The 19618-nt window shown below is 39.3% G+C and overlaps 2 protein-coding genes and 2 long non-coding RNA genes across 4 annotated transcripts in view; 1 reads left to right on the forward strand and 3 right to left on the reverse strand.

Annotated features, from left to right (window-relative positions):
- The window catches only part of smad1 (SMAD family member 1), a 57710-nt gene that overhangs the window by 8507 nt on the left and 29585 nt on the right, over window positions 1-19618 (forward strand). Inside the window, exon 2 of the mRNA XM_023262235.3 lies at window positions 411-947. Coding sequence (XP_023118003.1) covers window positions 548-947 — 400 coding nt within the window. The 5' untranslated portion in view covers window positions 411-547. The remainder of the gene's footprint in view (window positions 1-410; window positions 948-19618) is intronic.
- Window positions 2573-9880, reverse strand: LOC118469983 (uncharacterized). Its single transcript, XM_055010134.1, has 9 exons — window positions 9774-9880; window positions 9414-9488; window positions 8809-8868; window positions 8565-8670; window positions 8232-8296; window positions 6073-8143; window positions 5374-5529; window positions 4056-4109; window positions 2573-3035 (listed from the first exon to the last, which is right to left on the reverse strand). Exons 1-9 carry the CDS (start codon window positions 9861-9863, stop codon window positions 2782-2784), a joined length of 2931 nt encoding a protein of 976 aa, XP_054866109.1. The 5' UTR covers window positions 9864-9880; the 3' UTR covers window positions 2573-2781.
- Window positions 11072-12307, reverse strand: LOC129348775 (uncharacterized). The gene is made up of 3 exons (XR_008601469.1): window positions 11989-12307; window positions 11773-11862; window positions 11072-11144 (listed from the first exon to the last, which is right to left on the reverse strand). It is a non-coding gene; the product is annotated as an uncharacterized LOC129348775 (long non-coding RNA).
- On the reverse strand, window positions 17333-18384 carry LOC129348774 (uncharacterized). The gene is made up of 3 exons (XR_008601468.1): window positions 18247-18384; window positions 18031-18120; window positions 17333-17407 (listed from the first exon to the last, which is right to left on the reverse strand). It is a non-coding gene; the product is annotated as an uncharacterized LOC129348774 (long non-coding RNA).

Genomic DNA, 19618 nt, shown 5'->3' on the forward strand with positions numbered 1-19618 from the left:
AAATTCCTCTACAGTCTTTGTCCGACGGTTGTGTGGGCTGCACATAGCATGTGGAGTCCTTTGCCGTAAACGAGATTAGTGATCGGTGGTAATGTGACGAGCCATACGACAGGAATGTCTGCTCAGAGCTGATGTTCACAGCAGGGTGTCCTGTGTGACTCTCTTGAAAGTTTCCCATAAGCCGTGACTGACTTGTCCATACCAGCTGTAACGGTGACATCAGCGTTCACTTTGTCAGGGCTTGTGTCAGACGTCAGTGCTGCTGCTGTAGTAAAAGGAGGAGAAGTGAACGTTCATGTTTCATAGCTGCTGCATCTGTGTGAGAGAAAGGAGACGTTAGATAGGACTGATCTGCAAAAATTTGTATGAAATATTTCAACTTACATGCCGATTCTTGTTCTTTCTTCCAGTGACTGTCAAGAGGACCTGGTCTTTCATCAAGGAAGCTGAGGATTATCTGAAACTATCTGAAACTTCTGAGACTGGACAGTGTCTCACCACTGCTCAGGCTTCCTTCAGGAGAGGGGAGGAGGGCGGCTTGTCCAACATGAATGTCACCTCGCTCTTCTCCTTCACCAGCCCGGCGGTCAAACGGCTGCTGGGTTGGAAGCAGGGAGATGAGGAAGAGAAATGGGCGGAGAAGGCCGTGGACGCTCTGGTGAAGAAACTGAAAAAGAAGAAGGGAGCCATGGAGGAGCTGGAGCGAGCTCTCAGCTGCCCCGGTCAGCCCAGTAACTGTGTGACAATCCCTCGCTCACTGGACGGAAGGCTGCAGGTGTCGCACAGGAAAGGTCTGCCGCATGTCATCTACTGTCGGGTGTGGCGCTGGCCTGACCTGCAGTCCCACCACGAGCTGAAAGCGCTGGAATGCTGCGAGTACCCATTCGGATCCAAGCAGAAGGATGTGTGCATCAACCCATACCACTACAAACGAGTGGACAGTCCAGGTGCGTGAAGCGAATGGGTGTGCCTGTATCCGTGGATCTTAGAAAGAGTACCAGCTATGAGGTGACTGATTAATACAGCGTCAATGTTTTCATAAGATATCTTCATAAATACCTGGCTTCATGTTCCCTTGTATAAAATGCAGTGAGTTTGGTTCTGGGAGTTGTACAGATTTTAAAAAGGGAACAAAGAAACAGCATAGAAAGATGCCCTGAGTGAAGTTAAGGTACTGGATTGGTGCTTCCTTAGAAACTTATAAACCAGATACTGAAACTGTGTAAAATGAAATCTGTGTAGATTGTCAGTCATACAGGTCATGCTATCCTATCAGTTTCAGTAAAAAGCAGCGGAATTTGTCTTTTAGATTCATGAAGGCGTTTCATTTCTCACTTCGTCAGTCAATCAGAACTAAAGAAGCTTCTTGAATGAGAGGTCAAACATCTTTACAAACCTAAAAGAGGCTCCTAGCATGGCTAAAAAAAAAACACATTAAAACAAAATTTAAAGGACATCTTGATCTAGTGGTTAGGACAAATACTGTGATTCCTTGGTTTATTTTATATGGCGTTTTTCCTATTAAACAGAAAACTATTACAAAAGAACACTGTTTAAAACTTTTTATTTTGTATTAAAGCCATTTTCTGCTCAACTAGCATACATAGAATATTATTCCCATCCTTCCTGTCTTTTCCCCAACTGTAAGGACTTCTACAGATGTTCACCTATTTTACTTTTGTCTTGCATTTGTTGTCTTCCTCTTATCTGTTAAAAATGACGATCAAAAACTTCCACACTGCTTCGTTCACGTGACTGATAGTAGAAATTTTACTCCATCTGAAGAGGACGATAAATTAATTTTGAAGTTGCAAATACAACTTATATGTAATGGATGAAACAAATTCAAACAGTGTATTGTAAAACAGCAACAACAAAAAACAAACTCAAAGTAAAACCAGGACCCAATTTTTAGTATTTCCTCCACAGGTCGTTCCAGACTTTTGGGAGACACTGTAGTAATAAGACAGATCAAACACCACTTATCCTCTTACTAAACAGAAAATGAGGGTCAGCTGACGAGATGAAAACAGCTGTGTGCAGTGCTAAGTGTGTAAAGGGCCGAGTGTGTGTGTGGAGCAGGAAATTCCATCGGGGGGAGAATGAGGGTTTGTTTTGGGCATGCTCTGTACTCCTGGCCTTTCTGTTTTTTTGTGCACACAAACACACACACACACACACACACACACACACACACACACACACACACACACACACACACACACATACGGGTCTATATGGTTTAGCCAGACAGTTTCGCCAAACCCGTCCGGTGGTGGTTTAGGCTGGCTACCCTTTCCCAAGGTTCCAGAGCAATAGGAGTTGGATTAAAATGCTGCAAAAAATCTGAAAAAAATTTAGCTCACTTTAGGTTTCAGGTACGAGCTACAAAACTCCATACACACCTACCTAAAATTATGGTGGTTTGTGAAGACATTTCTCTTCTTGACAAATGTGTGACTTATAAGGACCAAAAAAACCACTATGGGAACTTTAAAGGGACAATGATGTCAGCATCTCATTAGCATAAATATACACCCACCTTATACACCAGACCTGACTGCACACAACATTAATGGAACAGTTGGTTTAATATCCAAAAAAAGTAAATTTGCACTTTAACAGCTGTCTACACAACTTAAAACACACAACAGTTAAAATACAAAAATGTATGAAAAAGTGTGTGGACACAAATAAAACAAGTGCATTAAATTGGAGCTGTTATGAAATATATTAAGGTAACAGCATCATTACAACACAAGACAATAACTGCAAATGAACCTAAAGCTTTTGCTTCTGTGCCTGTCTCTTTGCAGCTGTTCCTCGGTTTCTCACAAAGTCCCTGATATTTTGCACTGTTCTCTGGGCTAACACAGGGTCTTCTACCAGCTTGCAGTGACTGCATTCATTTTTGGTGGCCAATTTTCCTTTAGATATGTGATCTCTGAAATGTCGCATTACTGCAGCAACCTCAGCCTTAGACCACATTCTCTTTGATACTCTTCTGGAATCCCGTTCTTGACCAGCATCTTTTCCTGGAAGACATAAAAAGTAGAAAAACACTGTCACACAAAGAAACCAAATGTGTTGGCCCGTTTGAGCCATTACAACCTGAATGCACCTAATTCCATAAATTACTGTTTATTTGTTCCTTTGATGGAAACTTTGAACAAATGCTGAACCCGGGCATCATAGATTGGTTCTGGGGATGTGAAACACCACCTCTCTGGTAGGGAAAGAAATTTAGCTGGTGTGTGAGGTGGAGCAGTACCAGCTAGAAATATCTGGACTCACTTCCACACAATGCAAAGGTTCTATAACTGAACTCCTGGAGAGGAGCTGTAGTATCTCCTTTTCTGGAGTTGCCCAGAGTGAGAAGTGTTGGGCAGGTGTATGGATGTTCACAGCACTACTGTGCTGAAGTTCTTCCAGAAGGTAAATCACAAGGTTGACATCTGTGCAAAAGCCTTCAGTGCAGAAGAGGATGTTAAGAGCTGTGGTCAGAGAGTTTTAGGTCGTTGTCACTGGAGCAACCTAGGAATTTGTTGGTGGACACTGGTGGAGGAGGAGGAGGCCATCAGGCTGAAGAAGAAGGTAAGTGGCCTAGGCTCCTATTTTCAAAAAGGCAGACTGAATAATAATGTTCAGTTATCAGGGGTATCACATTGCTCTAGGGTGCTGGAAGGAAGACTATGACTGCTGAAATTCCAACCTATACTAGGGAAAATTAAAGTTGAAAAGTATCAAAACCCTGGAAAATGACACACCACAATATCAATACCTTGCATAATAATATTTTGTTCTTCCTTGCTCCAGATTCAAGACAAAAAGAGACTATATTTTCAAAGTTTTAGCTCCAAAACTCTCTCAAAATGGACTTCATATCTGTGGACACTGGACATTCTAAAAAGCAGTTAATTACCCACTGTTTTAGTTTTGTCATTTCCTTGCCTCATGGCAACATCTGGTAATGTCTGTTGCTCAGTCTCTTACTAGCTCTATATTTTTTTATCCATTGCGTCATACTTAACATGTTGCTTAAATACTTGCCATACCTTCAGGGGATAGGGTGGTCTCATCCACCGTGGATGACACCGATGATGCCAGTCCTGTTAAGCATAATATGACAGAAGTTGAAAAAAGTACTTTTTTTTTTTTAAATCAAGAGACATGCATTCGTGAACTAAAGTTTTCAAGCACTTGTAAAGTCCATGCATATCATGTCAGTCTTGAGTTTCCAGTGACTCCTACAACTCTAAATTTTCTCAAATAAAATGATTGAAACCCATGTATCTTGGTGACAAAAAGCAACTGTGCTTTCTGGTTCTTACATATTAAAGGTCTTCTCGAAATATGACAAAATCTGCTGGGTCAAAAATATACATACAGCAACTTGACCTATCAGTTTTGATGATGTAAAAAGCTGTGTTAATCAAAAATGTTTTTAGTTGCATGCCCTCTGAAATTCTTGTGAGTGATTACGATTGCCATGAGATGAGACGTAGCTATGCAAGGAAAAACTCTTCCTCGAGAAGCTGAATCTTAAGGCTTGACTGAAATTTGCTGCTGATCACATGGAGAAACAAAAGGCCTTCGGGAAGAAAGTTCTGTTGTCAGATGAAAGAAAAATTGTGCTGTTTGGCTACAATGACCCTAAATATATTATGTGGAAAAAAGGTGAAGCCTAAGAACACCAAACTTATCGTCAACCATGATGATGATTGTATTCTGCCCTAGGGCTGTTTTGCTGCCAGTGGAACTGGTGCTTGACAGTAAATGGAATTATGTAAAAGGGTGAACTCCACATTCTCCAGGAAAACCTAAAATCATTAGCCAAAATGTTGATCTTGACTCAGTTGGATATTTCAACAAGACAATGATCCCAAACACATGTCAAAAGTAGTAAAGAAATGGTTCAATCAGGGTGAAATTAGGATTTTAGAACTGTCTTCCCAAAGTCCTGACTTAAATCAAATCAATTAATTTGAAAAAAAATAATAGAAAATATTTTGTTTAACAGTACCAATTCTGTCATGAGGAGTAGTCAAAGATACAACCAGAAGTTTGTAGACAGCTACCAAAAATCTCCTAGTTGAGATGAAAATGTCCAAGAGACTTTAAATGAAATATTGGCATTGCTGTATGTATATTTATGACCCAGCAGATACTGTCTGAATTCCAAAAGATCTACAATAAATCTATGAAAGAACAAAGTGCATGATTGTTTTTTGTGATGACACGTTTCAATGATTTCATCATAGAATATTTAGAGGGATAGGAGTTACTGGAAACTCAAGACGTCATTGATATACATGGTCTTTAGTGCATGTACAGTTATGCTCACAACTGTAACTATGTGGTGAGGTACCTTACCAAAACCTTCAGTGCCATGAGCCTCCTCTGCTAATGCAGAGACTGATGCAGCGTCCACAGGCTCACTATTTCCACACTCTGATGTGAATGCTGTGCCGTTGTCATCTGACTCGCTCTCACTATCCTGGGCCCCAGCATCACTTAACGCAATTTCATCTGAGAATAGGTATTAGTAGAGTTCATATGAGTAACTCAGTATTAAATACAGAAATTCATTTGGAAAGTATATTTTAGGCATTGACTTGTATCATAATTTAATTCTGCAATTTCTTTAGTTTGCCATAAACTCAAGAAGCCTACTGGATGGGAAGATTACTGGAAGCCTGTCAGTGTCATTATATTGTGCACAATGGATTACTTGTGCACAAAAAGCAAAAATCCTGGTTTTAGAGGCTCACTCGTTTGAAATTGTTCATAAATATGGACTTGGTACATTATAATTTTGAAAAATGATCACACAACACGGTGATACGAAACTGTTGCAAAACCATGCCATCGGAAAGTCTATCACCTGGCCTACTGTGGTCTTCAAATTGAATGTTTTTGAGCAGTACCCCTCTCCTTATACTGTACATAAAATGTAATCTGTGCTGAGAACATTTATCAAAGTCCCAATGCTTGACTTAGCATACAGAAAAAGAAACAAAACCCTCAAATAATATTAGATTAATATCTACAAATGCTAATTTCTGTACAAACCTTCAAGTTCAATCTCATCCAGGGATTTCCCTTGCAGACCAGAAAGACGTCCTTTTTCCATTGACAGAAGCAGTTTGGAAACCTTGGCCAGCTGTGTGGTGGGAACTGGTAATCTGTAGAAATCTCTGTGAACACGGATGTCATGACCCAGAAAGTCTGCAACTTGATCAAGTTCGTTGTTTTTTAGATTGAGGACTTGTGAAAGTGTGGCAACATGTTTCCTGAGTTGTGTGGACCTGAGGTGCTCAGGGTGCTTTGCTCCACACTGGTTTGCATGAATACGCAAACAGTCCTGTCCTCTGTAGTAGGTCATTGACTTGGGTCTTGCAAACAGGAAGACATTTGTGGCACTAACGCCACATTCGGTTCTTTTACTGGTCAGTAGCGAAAGAGCATCCACCACACTTGGTGTGAGCAGAACTGCAACCTTTCTGCCTCTTTTCCCCATGATTTCAATTCTTCTGAAATAGTTGCAGAGCTTTTGTTCAATCTTTGACAACCCCATGGCAACATCTTCATGAAGCTTTGTGGTGTCTCCCTCCTGAAAACTTTTGAGGCGCATTTTTGAAACCTCTCCAGCTCGTCTACGATTGAACACAATAATTTGTGCCAGAGTAACTTTTGCAAGCTGAGCATAATTCTGGGTGGTGGTCTCCTCATTCAAGTCGCAGACAGCTCTTTCTGCAGTTTTCTCCAGGTACTTGTGAAGAATCTGAACATCTTGAGTGAAGGGTAATGTAGATGGTTTGTTATACTTTGCATCGCTCAGTGTACTCAGGGCCCTGTGAGACACTAACTCTGACCATTTGGAGGTGTGCAGTTTCTTGAATGTTTCAGTGGACTTGATCAATTCTTCATCTTCAGCCATGAGGGCCCGGCAGTGGATGATGTCACAAATTTTGCGTAGTGTGTGTCCCAATTTCAGCGCAAGGCTTGGTGTTTGGAAACAGAGATTTTCTTCATCAAAACCTGAAACTTTCTTCACTGCTTGCACAACTCTCTGGAAGTTAGCAGGTTTGACAGCCTCCTCCAGGTTATGTATAGAAAATTCTGTCCGCAGACATAACATCAGACGCCCCACTTCACGGAGCTTCTGTCGCATGTATTCATACTTTGTGGGGTCTTGTCCATGTCTGTTGTAGAGTGACTGGGCAAACTGAATAATAGAGAGGTCATTTCGCACAACTGAGGCTACCTCATCCTGTTTCATGACACTAAGGAGCTTCCACACTCCACTTGAGATCTGTTGACAGGATGCAGACTCTTGAGCTGCAGCTAAACCCAGTACTCTGGTTCTACCAGGTTCTTTATCCAAGTCTTCACTTTCTGGCTTGCAGGAGCATCTGCGGACATGTCTCCACAGTTCCTTACGAATAAACAATCCTTGGCAATACATACAGTGAATGAACTTTCCTGTCACATCTGAAACTTTTGGTTTTCTTTTCACTTTCAGTGGCCCTGTCCCATCTTGTAAAACTGCAGTGTTATGTTGGAAATTTCCCTTATTTCTCATTTTTTCCAATAATATTTTACGCTCTTTGGAGTGCTCAGGGAGGGAAAATGCATGAACTATTTCAGCATGTGTTGTATGCGTTTTCAAGTGGCGTGAAATTTTGCTTTGTGGTTTACCACAGACATAACAATAATTTTTAGAGCTCATAGTCAGAAGCGCTGATTCTGGTCTCTGAAGCTCTTCTTCACCCTCTGGTTTATCCTTTGATGACTGTTTGACACCATTTGCTGAATCGGACGTTTCAACAGCACTGGAACTCATATGATCCTCAAGAGGTGGCCAACATTTTGATGTACTAGGTACAACTGGGATGCTTGTGTCTCCCACATTTGATGTTGTAGCACTGAATATTGCTGGCTGTTGGGCTTTCAACTGATGAGACATAAAGGGCATCCTTGCATCTAAATCTTCATCTTCTTCATCTGTTGTGTCTGGTATGTAATCCTCATCAGAAAAGTGTTCATCATCATCTGATTGTGGCTCCTGTTCTAAACGTAGTCTCTTGATATACTGATCTGATGATAATTGATCCCCAGAACATTCAGCAGACTGTTGCTCCTGAAATGATGAGAAAGGTATTTATTATATGCACTGATGGAGACTGTAGACAGTGTAAAGGTTCAAGAAACATTAAGGGGACACTCACTTGTGAAAGGTTTGGCTCATTTGGAATTTGACGGATACAGGATTTATGCCAGACCTGTGAACAAACTGTAATGGATTTTGAATATGAATTTAATTTCAACATTATGGATCACTGTGTTAAGTTGTTCTCCTATCAGAACACAGCAGCAATCTAGGATAAATAAAACAGCGGCAACTTGAAAAGAGCATGACAATTGGTGCCACTCAGTGCTCCTGCCAAGACTACCATGATATACACGACCTTGTGTATGTAAACTTTTGTTTAGGACTGTACATTAAATCTCAAGATATGCATTTACTTAGTGCCTGTCCATCAGTTCATTAAATATCTCACCTTTGCATTTATAGCCAAGCCATTTGAAGGAGGATACAGGTCCCAGACACTGCAAGCACTTGTCTAAGGAGGATACTGTTGTGCACACCAGGTGATGTTGTACACACTGTTGGCAACAGATCAGTGTAACATTTGCTTGTCAGTTTAAGGAACAAAATATTTCATATTCACTTGCTGATGTATACCAAGTCTGATAAGAGAATAAAATGCTTTTAGTCCAATGCCAACATTATGGACAGTTTACCGTTTCAATGTTGACACCTGGAGCCAACTGACTTGCGGTGACTTGATTTGTAATGCTGACCTGCAAGAACAAGGATACATACATACATCTTGTCTTTTTCCAAAGGAAGGGCTGGTAGTTATTGTTATATAACACTAAAACGACTAAAACCTAAAGGTGCATCAGCAAATTCAAAATGTTAACTGTTTATAAAATACAAATAAGAAATTAAACAATGAAAAATCATCAGTATCATTCACTGTTATCTAACACAGTCAGATGTTATACTATTTACACTCTGGAACTTATGTTATTAGACTATCCAGGCCTAACAATGTCCAAATAAATACTGTCAAACTCATATGACCTTTTCTTGCAATACATTTGCGAGTGGTGACAGGGCCCACATCCATGAAAAAGGTCTGCAAACACTTAACATGTCCATTGAACTAAAATACAGACCCAGTATAAGGTGTATAGACATTTGTAAGTGCTAAAGTGATTCCATTACCATCTCCCCATCAGAAGAAGGAACCTTTAAACAATACAGTCCTCCAAAGTCATATTTAGGTGGTTCATAGCTTAATATACACACACTCAGATGTCTATCGTCGATTAAGATATACCTGTTCAACATTTTCATTTGTTGATAGGGAATTTGTGATCTCTGGACTTTCCTGGGGCATTTCCTCATAGAGATCCTGCAAAAAACAACAAAACAAAACAAGACAATATTATAATTCATTTCAAGAAAGGATGTTCTCTCTCACACACACACACACACACACACACACACACACACTCAAATGTTATAAAGACTTACAATTTGTAATGCTTCTGGTCGGTTCATCCTTACTTACCATTGTCCATGTAAGCCACACTACATGAATGTGAATACGCACTCACACTGCATCAATGACCATGTTGGTGGACTTAACTGTGTGCCACAAATTCTGACATTGATTAGCACACTGGATTTAACCTACCTTTCCAACCACAGTGAGTACATCAAGTACTGGACTTGTCTGGTTCAGGTCACTCACAGTCCTCTCAATCTGGCTTTTCTCATTCGTCATCTGCAGCAGATCATGCATGGAAGAGAGATACAGTAAAATACAGAGAATCTAACAGTCAGGAGGATATCTGAATTTTGGACAATGAAACAACCTACAGTTAATACAAAGTAATGGTGGCAAAACATTTTATGAACCTCTCTCGATAGTTTCATTATGATGTAAAGTGCAAGATGAAAATCTTTCTTCCATTAAGTTATACCTGTTCAACAACTTCCTTTGTTGATGGGGAATTTGTGGTCTCTGGACTCTTCTGAGGCATTTCCTCATCAAGATCCTGCAAAAAGAAGATGACAGTATTATAATTCATTTCAAGAAAGGAAGTTCTCTGTAAGATTAAGTGAAGGTCATCATGGCTATGATTCTGAATGTTTGGTAGGAAGGAAAATACACTATAGAAGTGACCGATTGGATCTTAAAAAGGTGGCCAGAAGATTTTTGCAGGGAGATGCTGTGCCTTTGTAGCTGATGAATTTGCACTGATTCATTCTAAATAGGATCTTTTCTTGCAACATAATTATGACTGGTGTCTGGGTCCACATCCTGACATGTGTCGAACAACACTGACCATAAGAATTAAGCTAACATATAGATAAAATTCAGGTTGTCCAGGTATTCATACAGACCAAAGTGATTCCATTACCATCCCCCCACCAGAGGAAGGAACCTTTAAACACTAAAGTCCTCCCAAGTCATATTTGGGTGGATTATGGCTTAATACACACACACACACACTCAGATGTTATACTGACCCACACTTTGAAAAGCATCTTGTGAGATTGTCCTCAGATACCATTGTCCATGTAAGCCACACTACATGAATATGAATGTGCTCTCACACTGCACCAATGACCATATTGTTAGACTTAACTGTGTGCCACAAATTCTGACATTGATTAGCACGCTGGATATAACCTACCTTTCCAACCACGGTGAGTACATCAAGCATTGGACTTGTCTGGTTCAGGTCACTTACAGTCCTCTCAATCTGGCTTTTGTGACTTGTCATCTGCAGCAGATCATGCATGGAAGAGAGATACGGTAAAATACAGAGAATCCAACAGTCAGGAGGATATCTGAAGTTTGGACAATGAAACATCCTGTTGTTAATACAAAGTAATGGTGGCAAAACATTGTTATGAACCTCTCTGAATAGTTTCATTACGATGTAAAGTGCAAGATGGAAATCTTTCTTCCATTAAGATATACCTGTTCAACAACTTCCTTTGTTGATGGGGAATTTGTGGTCTCTGGACTCTTCTGAGGCATTTCCTCATCGAGATCCTGCAAAGAAACAAACAAAATATGACAATATTATAATTCATTTCAAGAAAGGATGTTCTCTGTGTAAGATTAAGTGAACGTCATCATGGTTGAGATTTAAATGTTTGGTAGGGAATAAAGTACACTATAAAAGTGACTGGTCAATTGACTATAGTCTGCACACCACTACAATTATAATTTTCTAAGTTAATTCTAACTGATGAATTTGATATTTGATTCTTTATTTACATTTGAAAATCCTGGGTCTAGGTCTACATCCTGCCATGTGTCCAACAACACTGACCATAAGTATTAAACTAACATACAGATCAAATGCAGGTTGTTCAGTTGTTAATACAAACCAAAGTGATTCCATTACCATCCCCCCACCAGAGGAAGGAACCTTTAAACGCTACAGTCCCCCCAAGTCATATTTGGGTGGTTCACAGTTTAATACACACACACTCAGATGTTGTACTGATCTACACTTTGAATAACATCTTGTGAGATTGTCCTTACAAACCATTGTCCGCATAATCCACACTACATGAATGTGAATGAACCCACACACTCCAAAAATGACCACATTAGAAAACATAATATTGTGCCTCAAGTAATGACATTAATTGGAAAAATAAATGTAATTTACCTTTTCAACTCTGGTGACTAGGTCAATCACTGGCCTTGCCTGGCTCAAGTTGCTCATAGCCATTTCAATCTGGCTATTGTCACTTGTCATCTGTAGTAGATAATGTATAAAAGAGAGGTACAATACCAAGAAAATGTTATTATGAATCTCTCTGGACAGTTTGTAAGATGCAAAGTACAAGATGAAAATCTATCTTCCATTAAGATATGGATATACCTGTTCAACAGTTTCATTTGTTGATGTGGAACTTGTGGTCTTGGGAGTTTCCTGAATTATTTTCTCATCGAGAGCCTGCAAAAGTTAAAAATAGTTTGACAAAATGATGTTCTCTGTGTGACATTAAGTGAAGGTGATTCTGAATGTTTGGTGGGACGGACAATGTACTATACATGTGTTTTTAGTCAACTGACTGGTTAGCTGACTACAATCTGCAGACGACTAGAACTATAATTAACTTGGTTAATTCTAACTGATGAATTTGATACTTTTTTAAAAAATCTCTGACAGTCCATGTCCTAGAATGGTCCCATGCTATCTGAAAGAGGTGGCCAGAAGATTTTTGCAGGGAGATGCTGTGCCTTTGTAGCTGATGAATTTGCACTGATTCATTCTAAATAGGATCTTTTCTTGCAACATAATTATGACTGGTGTCTGGGTCCACATCCTGACATGTGTCGAACAACACTGACCATAAGAATTAAGCTAACATATAGATAAAATTCAGGTTGTCCAGGTATTCATACAGACCAAAGTGATTCCATTACCATCCCCCCACCAGAGGAAGGAACCTTTAAACACTACAGTCCTCCCAAGTCATATTTGGGTGGATTATGGCTTAATACACACACACACGCTTAGATGTTATACTTACCCACACTTTGAAAAGCATCTTGTGAGAGTGTCCTCACATACCATTGTCCATGTAAGCCACACTACATGAATATGAATGTGCTCTCACACTGCAGCAGTGACCATGCTGTTAGACTTAACTTTGTGCCACAAATTCTGACATTGATTAGCACACTGGATTTAGCCTACCTTTCCAACCACAGTGAGTACATCAAGTACTGGACTTGTCTGGTTCAGGTCACTCACAGTTCTCTCAATCTGGCTTTTCTCATTCGTCATCTGCAGCAGATCATGCATGGAAGAGAGATACAGTAAATACAGAGAATCTAAAAGTCAGGAGGATATCTGAATTTTGGACAATGAAACATCCTACAGTTAATACAAAGTAATGGTGGCATAACATTGTTATGAACCTCTCTCGATAGTTTCATTATGATGTAAAGTGCAAGATGAAAATCTTTCTTCCATTAAGATATACCTGTTCAACAACTTCCTTTGTTGATGGGGAATTTGTGGTCTCTGGACTCTTCTGAGGCATTTCCTCATCGAGATCCTGCAAAAAGAAGATGACAGTATTATAATTCATTTCAAGAAAGGATGTTCTCTGTAAGATTAAGTGAAGGTCATCATGGCTATGATTCTGAATGTTTGGTAGGAAGGAAAATACACTATAGAAGTGACCGACTGGTCAATTGACTATCGTCTGCAGACCACTAGAACTACAATTTTCTCAGTTAATTGTAATTGATGAATTTGGTATTTGATTCTTTCTTTATATCTTAAAATCCTGGGTCTGGGTCCACATCCTGACATGTTGAACAACACTGACCATAAGAATTAAGCTAACATATAGATCAAATTCAGGCTGTCCAGGTATTCATACAGACCAAAGGGATTCCATTACCATCCCCCCACCAGAGGAAGGATAATTTAAACACTACAGTCCTCCCAAGTCATATTTGGGTGGATTATGGCTTAATACACACATAGATGTTATACTGACCCACACTTTGAAAAACATCTTGTGAGATTGTCCTCACATGCCTTTGTCTATGTAAGCCACACTACATGAATATGAATATGCACTCACTGCACCAATGACCATATTGTTAGACTTAACTGTGTGCCACAAATTCTGACATTGATTAGCACACTGGATTTAACCTACCTTTCCAACCACAGTGAGTACATCAAGCATTGGACTTGTCTGGTTCAGGTCACTTACAGTCCACTCAATCTGGCTTTTGTGACTTGTCATCTGCAGCAGATCATGCATGGAAGAGAGATACGGTAAAAATACATAGAATCTAACAGTCAGGAGGATATCTGAAGTTTGGACAATGAAACATGCTACTGTTAATACAAAATAATGGTGGCAAAACATTGTTATGAACCTCTCTGGATAGTTTCATTACGATGTAAAGTGTGGGATGAAAATCTTTCTTCCATTAAGATATACCTGTTCAACAACTTCCTTTGTTGATGGGGAATTTGTGGTGTCTGGACTCGTCTGAGGCATTTCCTCATCGAGATCCTGCAAAAAGAAGATGACAGTATTATAATTCATTTCAAGAAAGGATGTTCTCTGTAAGATTAAGTGAAGGTCATCATGGCTATGATTCTGAATGTTTGGTAGGAAGGAAAATACACTATAGAAGTGACCGACTGGTCAATTGACTATCGTCTGCAGACCACTAGAACTACAATTTTCTCAGTTAATTGTAACTGATGAATTTGGTATTTGATTCTTTCTTCATATCTTAAAATCCTGGGTCTGGGTCCACATCCTGACATGTTGAACAACACTGACCATAAGAATTAAGCTAACATATAGATCAAATTCAGGTTGTCCAGGTATTCATACAGACCAAAGGGATTCCATTACCATCCCCCCACCAGAGGAAGGATAATTTAAACACTACAGTCCTCCCAAGTCATATTTGGGTGGATTATGGCTTAATACACACATAGATGTTATACTGACCCACACTTTGAAAAACATCTTGTGAGATTGTCCTCACATGCCTTTGTCTATGTAAGCCACACTACATGAATATGAATATGCACTCACTGCACCAATGACCATATTGTTAGACTTAACTGTGTGCCACAAATTCTGACATTGATTAGCACACTGGATTTAACCTACCTTTCCAACCACAGTGAGTACACCAAGCATTGGACTTGTCTGGTTCAGGTCACTTACAGTCCACTCAATCTGGCTTTTGTGACTTGTCATCTGCAGCAGATCATGCATGGAAGAGAGATACGGTAAAAATACAGAGAATCTAACAGTCAGGAGGATATCTGAAGTTTGGACAATAAAACATGCTACTGTTAATACAAAATAATGGTGGCAAAACATTGTTATGAACCTCTCTGGATAGTTTCATTACGATGTAAAGTGTGGGATGAAAATCTTTCTTCCATTAAGATATACCTGTTCAACAACTTCCTTTGTTGATGGGGAATTTGTGGTGTCTGGACTCTTCTGAGGCATTTCCTCATCGAGATCCTGCAAAAAGAAGATGACAGTATTATAATTCATTTCAAGAAAGGAAGTTCTCTGTAAGATTAAGTGAAGGTCATCATGGCTATGATTCTGAATGTTTGGTAGGAAGGAAAATACACTATAGAAGTGACCGATTGGTCAATTGACTATAGTCTGCAGACCACTAGAACTATGATTTTCTAAGTTGATTGTAGCTGATGAATTTGATGTTTGATTCTTTCTTTAAATCTGAAAATCAGTTTGGGAGAATGGTCCCATTCTATCTTAAAAAGGTGGCCAGAAGATTTTTGCAGGGAGATGCTGTGCCTTTGTAGCTGATGAATTTGCACTGATTCATTCTAAATAGGATCTTTTCTTGCAACATAATTATGACTGGTGTCTGGGTCCACATCCTGACATGTGTCGAACAACACTGACCATAAGAATTAAGCTAACATATAGATAAAATTCAGGTTGTCCAGGTATTCATACAGACCAAAGTGATTCCATTACCATCCCCCCACCAGAGGAAGGAACCTTTAAACACTAAAGTCCTCCCAAGTCATATTTGGGTGGATTATGGCTTAATACACACACACACACACTCAGATGTTATACTGACCCACACTTTGAAAAGCATCTTGTGAGATTGTCCTCACATACCATTGTCCATGTAAGCCACACTACATGAATATGAATGTGCTCTCACACTGCACCAATGACCATATTGTTAGACTTAACTGTGTGCCACAAATTCTGACATTGATTAGCACGCTGGATATAACCTACCTTTCCAACCATGGTGAGTACATCAAGCATTGGACTTGTCTGGTTCAGGTCACTTACAGTCCTCTCAATCTGGCTTTTGTGACTTGTCATCTGCAGCAGATCATGCATGGAAGAGAGATACGGTAAAAAAACAGAGAATCTAACAATCAGGAGGACATCTGAAGTTTGGACAATGAAACATCCTACTGTTAATACAAAGTAATGGTGGCAAAACATTATGAACCTTTCTGGATAGTTTCATTATGATGTAAAGTGCAAGATGAAAATCTTTCTTCCATTAAGATATACCTGTTCAACAACTTCCTTTGTTGATGGGTAATTTGTGGTCTCTGGACTCTTCTGAGGCATTTCCTCATCGAGATCCTGCAAAAAAAAGATGACAGTATTATAATTCATTTCAAGAAAGGAAGTTCTCTGTAAGATTAAGTGAAGGTCATCATGGCTATGATTCTGAATGTTTGGTAGGAAGGAAAATACACTATAGAAGTGACCGACTGGTCAATTGACTATAGTCTGCAGACCACTAGAACTATGATTTTGTAAGTTGATTGTAGCTGATGAATTTGATGTTTGATTCTTTCTTTAAATCTGAAAATCAGTTTGGGAGAATGGTCCCATTCTATCTTAAAAAGGTGGCCAGAAGATTTTTGCAGGGAGATGCTGTGCCTTTGTAGCTGATGAATTTGCACTGATTCATTCTAAATAGGATCTTTTCTTGCAACATAATTATGACTGGTGTCTGGGTCCACATCCTGACATGTGTCGAACAACACTGACCATAAGAATTAAGCTAACATATAGATAAAATTCAGGTTGTCCAGGTATTCATACAGACCAAAGTGATTCCATTACCATCCCCCCACCAGAGGAAGGAACCTTTAAACACTACAGTCCTCCCAAGTCATATTTGGGTGGATTATGGCTTAATACACACACACACACACACACACACACACACTCAGATGTTATACTGACCCACACTTTGAAAAGCATCTTGTGAGATTGTCCTCACATACCATTGTCCATGTAAGCCACACTACATGAATATGAATGTGCTCTCACACTGCAGCAGTGACCATGCTGTTAGACTTAACTGTGTGCCACAAATTCTGACATTGATTAGCACACTGGATTTAACCTACCTTTCCAACCACAGTGAGTACATCAAGTACTGGACTTGTCTGGTTCAGGTCACTCACAGTCCTCTCAATCTGGCTTTTCTCATTCGTCATCTGCAGCAGATCATGCATGGAAGAGAGATACAGTAAAATACAGAGAATCTAACAGTCAGGAGGATATCTGAATTTTGGACAATGAAACAACCTACAGTTAATACAAAGTAATGGTGGCAAAACATTTTATGAACCTCTCTCGATAGTTTCATTATGATGTAAAGTGCAAGATGAAAATCTTTCTTCCATTAAGTTATACCTGTTCAACAACTTCCTTTGTTGATGGGGAATTTGTGGTCTCTGGACTCTTCTGAGGCATTTCCTCATCAAGATCCTGCAAAAAGAAGATGACAGTATTATAATTCATTTCAAGAAAGGATGTTCTCTGTATGATTAAGTGAAGGTCATCATGGCTATGATTCTGAATGTTTGGTAGGAAGGAAAATACACTATAGAAGTGACCGACTGGTCAATTGACTATAGTCTGCACACCACTACAATTATAATTTTCTAAGTTAATTGTAAGTGATGAATTTGATATTTGATTCTTTCTTTACATTTGAAAATCCTGGGTCTAGGTCTACATCCTGCCATGTGTCCAACAACACTGACCATAAGTATTAAACTAACATACAGATCAAATGCAGGTTGTTCAGTTGTTAATACAAACCAAAGTGATTCCATTACCATCCCCCCACCAGAGGAAGGAACCTTTAAATGCTACAGTCCCCCCAAGTCATATTTGGGTGGTTCACAGTTTAATACACACACACTCAGATGTTGTACTGATCTACACTTTGAATAACATCTTGTGAGATTGTCCTTACAAACCATCGTCCGCATAATCCACATTACATGAATGTGAATGAACACACACACTCCAAAAATGACCACATTAGAAAACATAATATTGTGCCTCAAGTAATGACATTAATTGGAAAAATAAATGTAATTTACCTTTTCAACTCTGGTGACTAGGTCAAGCACTGGCCTTGCCTGGCTCAAGTTGCTCATAGCCATTTCAATCTGGCTATTGTCACTTGTCATCTGTAGTAGATAATGTATAAAAGAGAGGTACAATACCAAGAAAATGTTATTATGAATCTCTCTGGACAGTTTGTAAGATGCAAAGTACAAGATGAAAATCTATCTTCCATTAAGATATGGATATACCTGTTCAACAGTTTCATTTGTTGATGTGGAACTTGTGGTCTTGGGAGTTTCCTGAATTATTTTCTCATCGAGAGCCTGCAAAAGTTAAAAATAGTTTGACAAAATGATGTTCTCTGTGTGACATTAAGTGAAGGTGATTCTGAATGTTTGGTAGGGAGGAAAATGTACTATACATGTGTTTTTAGTCAACTGACTGGTTAGCTGACTGCAATCTGCAGACGACTAAAAACTATAATTATCTTGGTTAATTGTAACTGATGAATTTGATACTTTTTTTTAAATCTCTGACAGTCCATGTCCTAGAATGGTCCCATGCTATCTGAAAGAGGTGGCCAGAAGCGTTTTGCAGGGAGATGCTGTGCCTTTGTAGCTGATGAATTTGCACTGATTCATTGTAAATAGGATCTTTTCTTGCAACATAATTATGACTGGTGTCTTGGTCTACATCCTGACGTGTCGAACAATACTGACCATAAGAATTAAGCTAACATATAGATAAAATTCAGGTTGTCCAGGTATTCATACAGACCAAAGTGATTCCATTACCATCCCCCCACCAGAGGAAGGAACCTTTAAAACACTATACAGTCCTCCCAAGTCATATTTGGGTGGATTATGGCTTAATACACATACACACACACTCAGATGTTATACTGACCCACACTTTGAAAAGCATCTTGTGAGATTGTCCTCACATACCATTGTCCATGTAAGCCCACTACATGAATATGAATGTGCTCTCACACTGCACCAATGACCATGTTGTTAGACTTAACTTTGTGCTACAAATTCTGACACTGATTAGCATACTGGATTTAACCTACCTTTCCAACCACGGTGAGTACATCAAGCACTGGACTTGTCTGGATTTTCTCACTTGTCTTCTTCTGCAGATCATGCATGGAAGAGAGCTACATTAAAAATACAGATAATCTAACAGTCAGGAGGATATCTGAAATTCGGACAATGAAACATCCTACTGTTAATACAAAGTAATGGTGGCAAAACATTGTCATGAACCTCTCTGGATAGTTTGATTACGATGTACAGTGCAAGATGAAAATCTTTCTTCCATTAAGATATACCTGTTCAACAACTTCTTTTGTTGATGGGGGACTTTCGGTCTCTGGACTTTTCTGAGGCATTTCCTCATCGAGATCCTGCAAAAAAACCCCAAAAAACAACACAACAAGCTGAACAACAACAACAAAAACAACAACAGTAATGTAAACTCATTTGATGAAACAATTTTCTCCGTGTGAGATTTTGTGAATGTCCACTTTTTTTGCTTTTTTGCGCAAAGATGTTTTTGATGTAGATGATACTATAGTGCGTTGCCCATCTAAAGACAATCTTCCATATTCTGAAGCTG

The sequence above is a fragment of the Amphiprion ocellaris genome, chromosome 4, assembly GCF_022539595.1.
Source record: "Amphiprion ocellaris isolate individual 3 ecotype Okinawa chromosome 4, ASM2253959v1, whole genome shotgun sequence".
NCBI classification, from domain to species: domain Eukaryota; kingdom Metazoa; phylum Chordata; class Actinopteri; family Pomacentridae; genus Amphiprion; species Amphiprion ocellaris.

What these genes read in the sequence shown, in the direction of transcription:
- LOC118469983 (XM_055010134.1), bottom strand. Translation starts at nt 9,863, where the DNA reads ATGACGAATGAGAAAAGCCAGATTGAGAGGACTGTGAGTGACCTGAAC. An exon ending in TACTCACTGTGGTTGGAAAG is followed by an intron (nt 9,489 to 9,773) that starts GTAGGTTAAATC and finishes TGTTTTTTGCAG; the next exon opens with GATCTCTATGAGGAAATGCC. An exon ending in TCATGGCACTGAAGGTTTTG is followed by an intron (nt 4,110 to 5,373) that starts GTAAGGTACCTC and finishes TATGCTTAACAG; the next exon opens with GACTGGCATCATCGGTGTCA.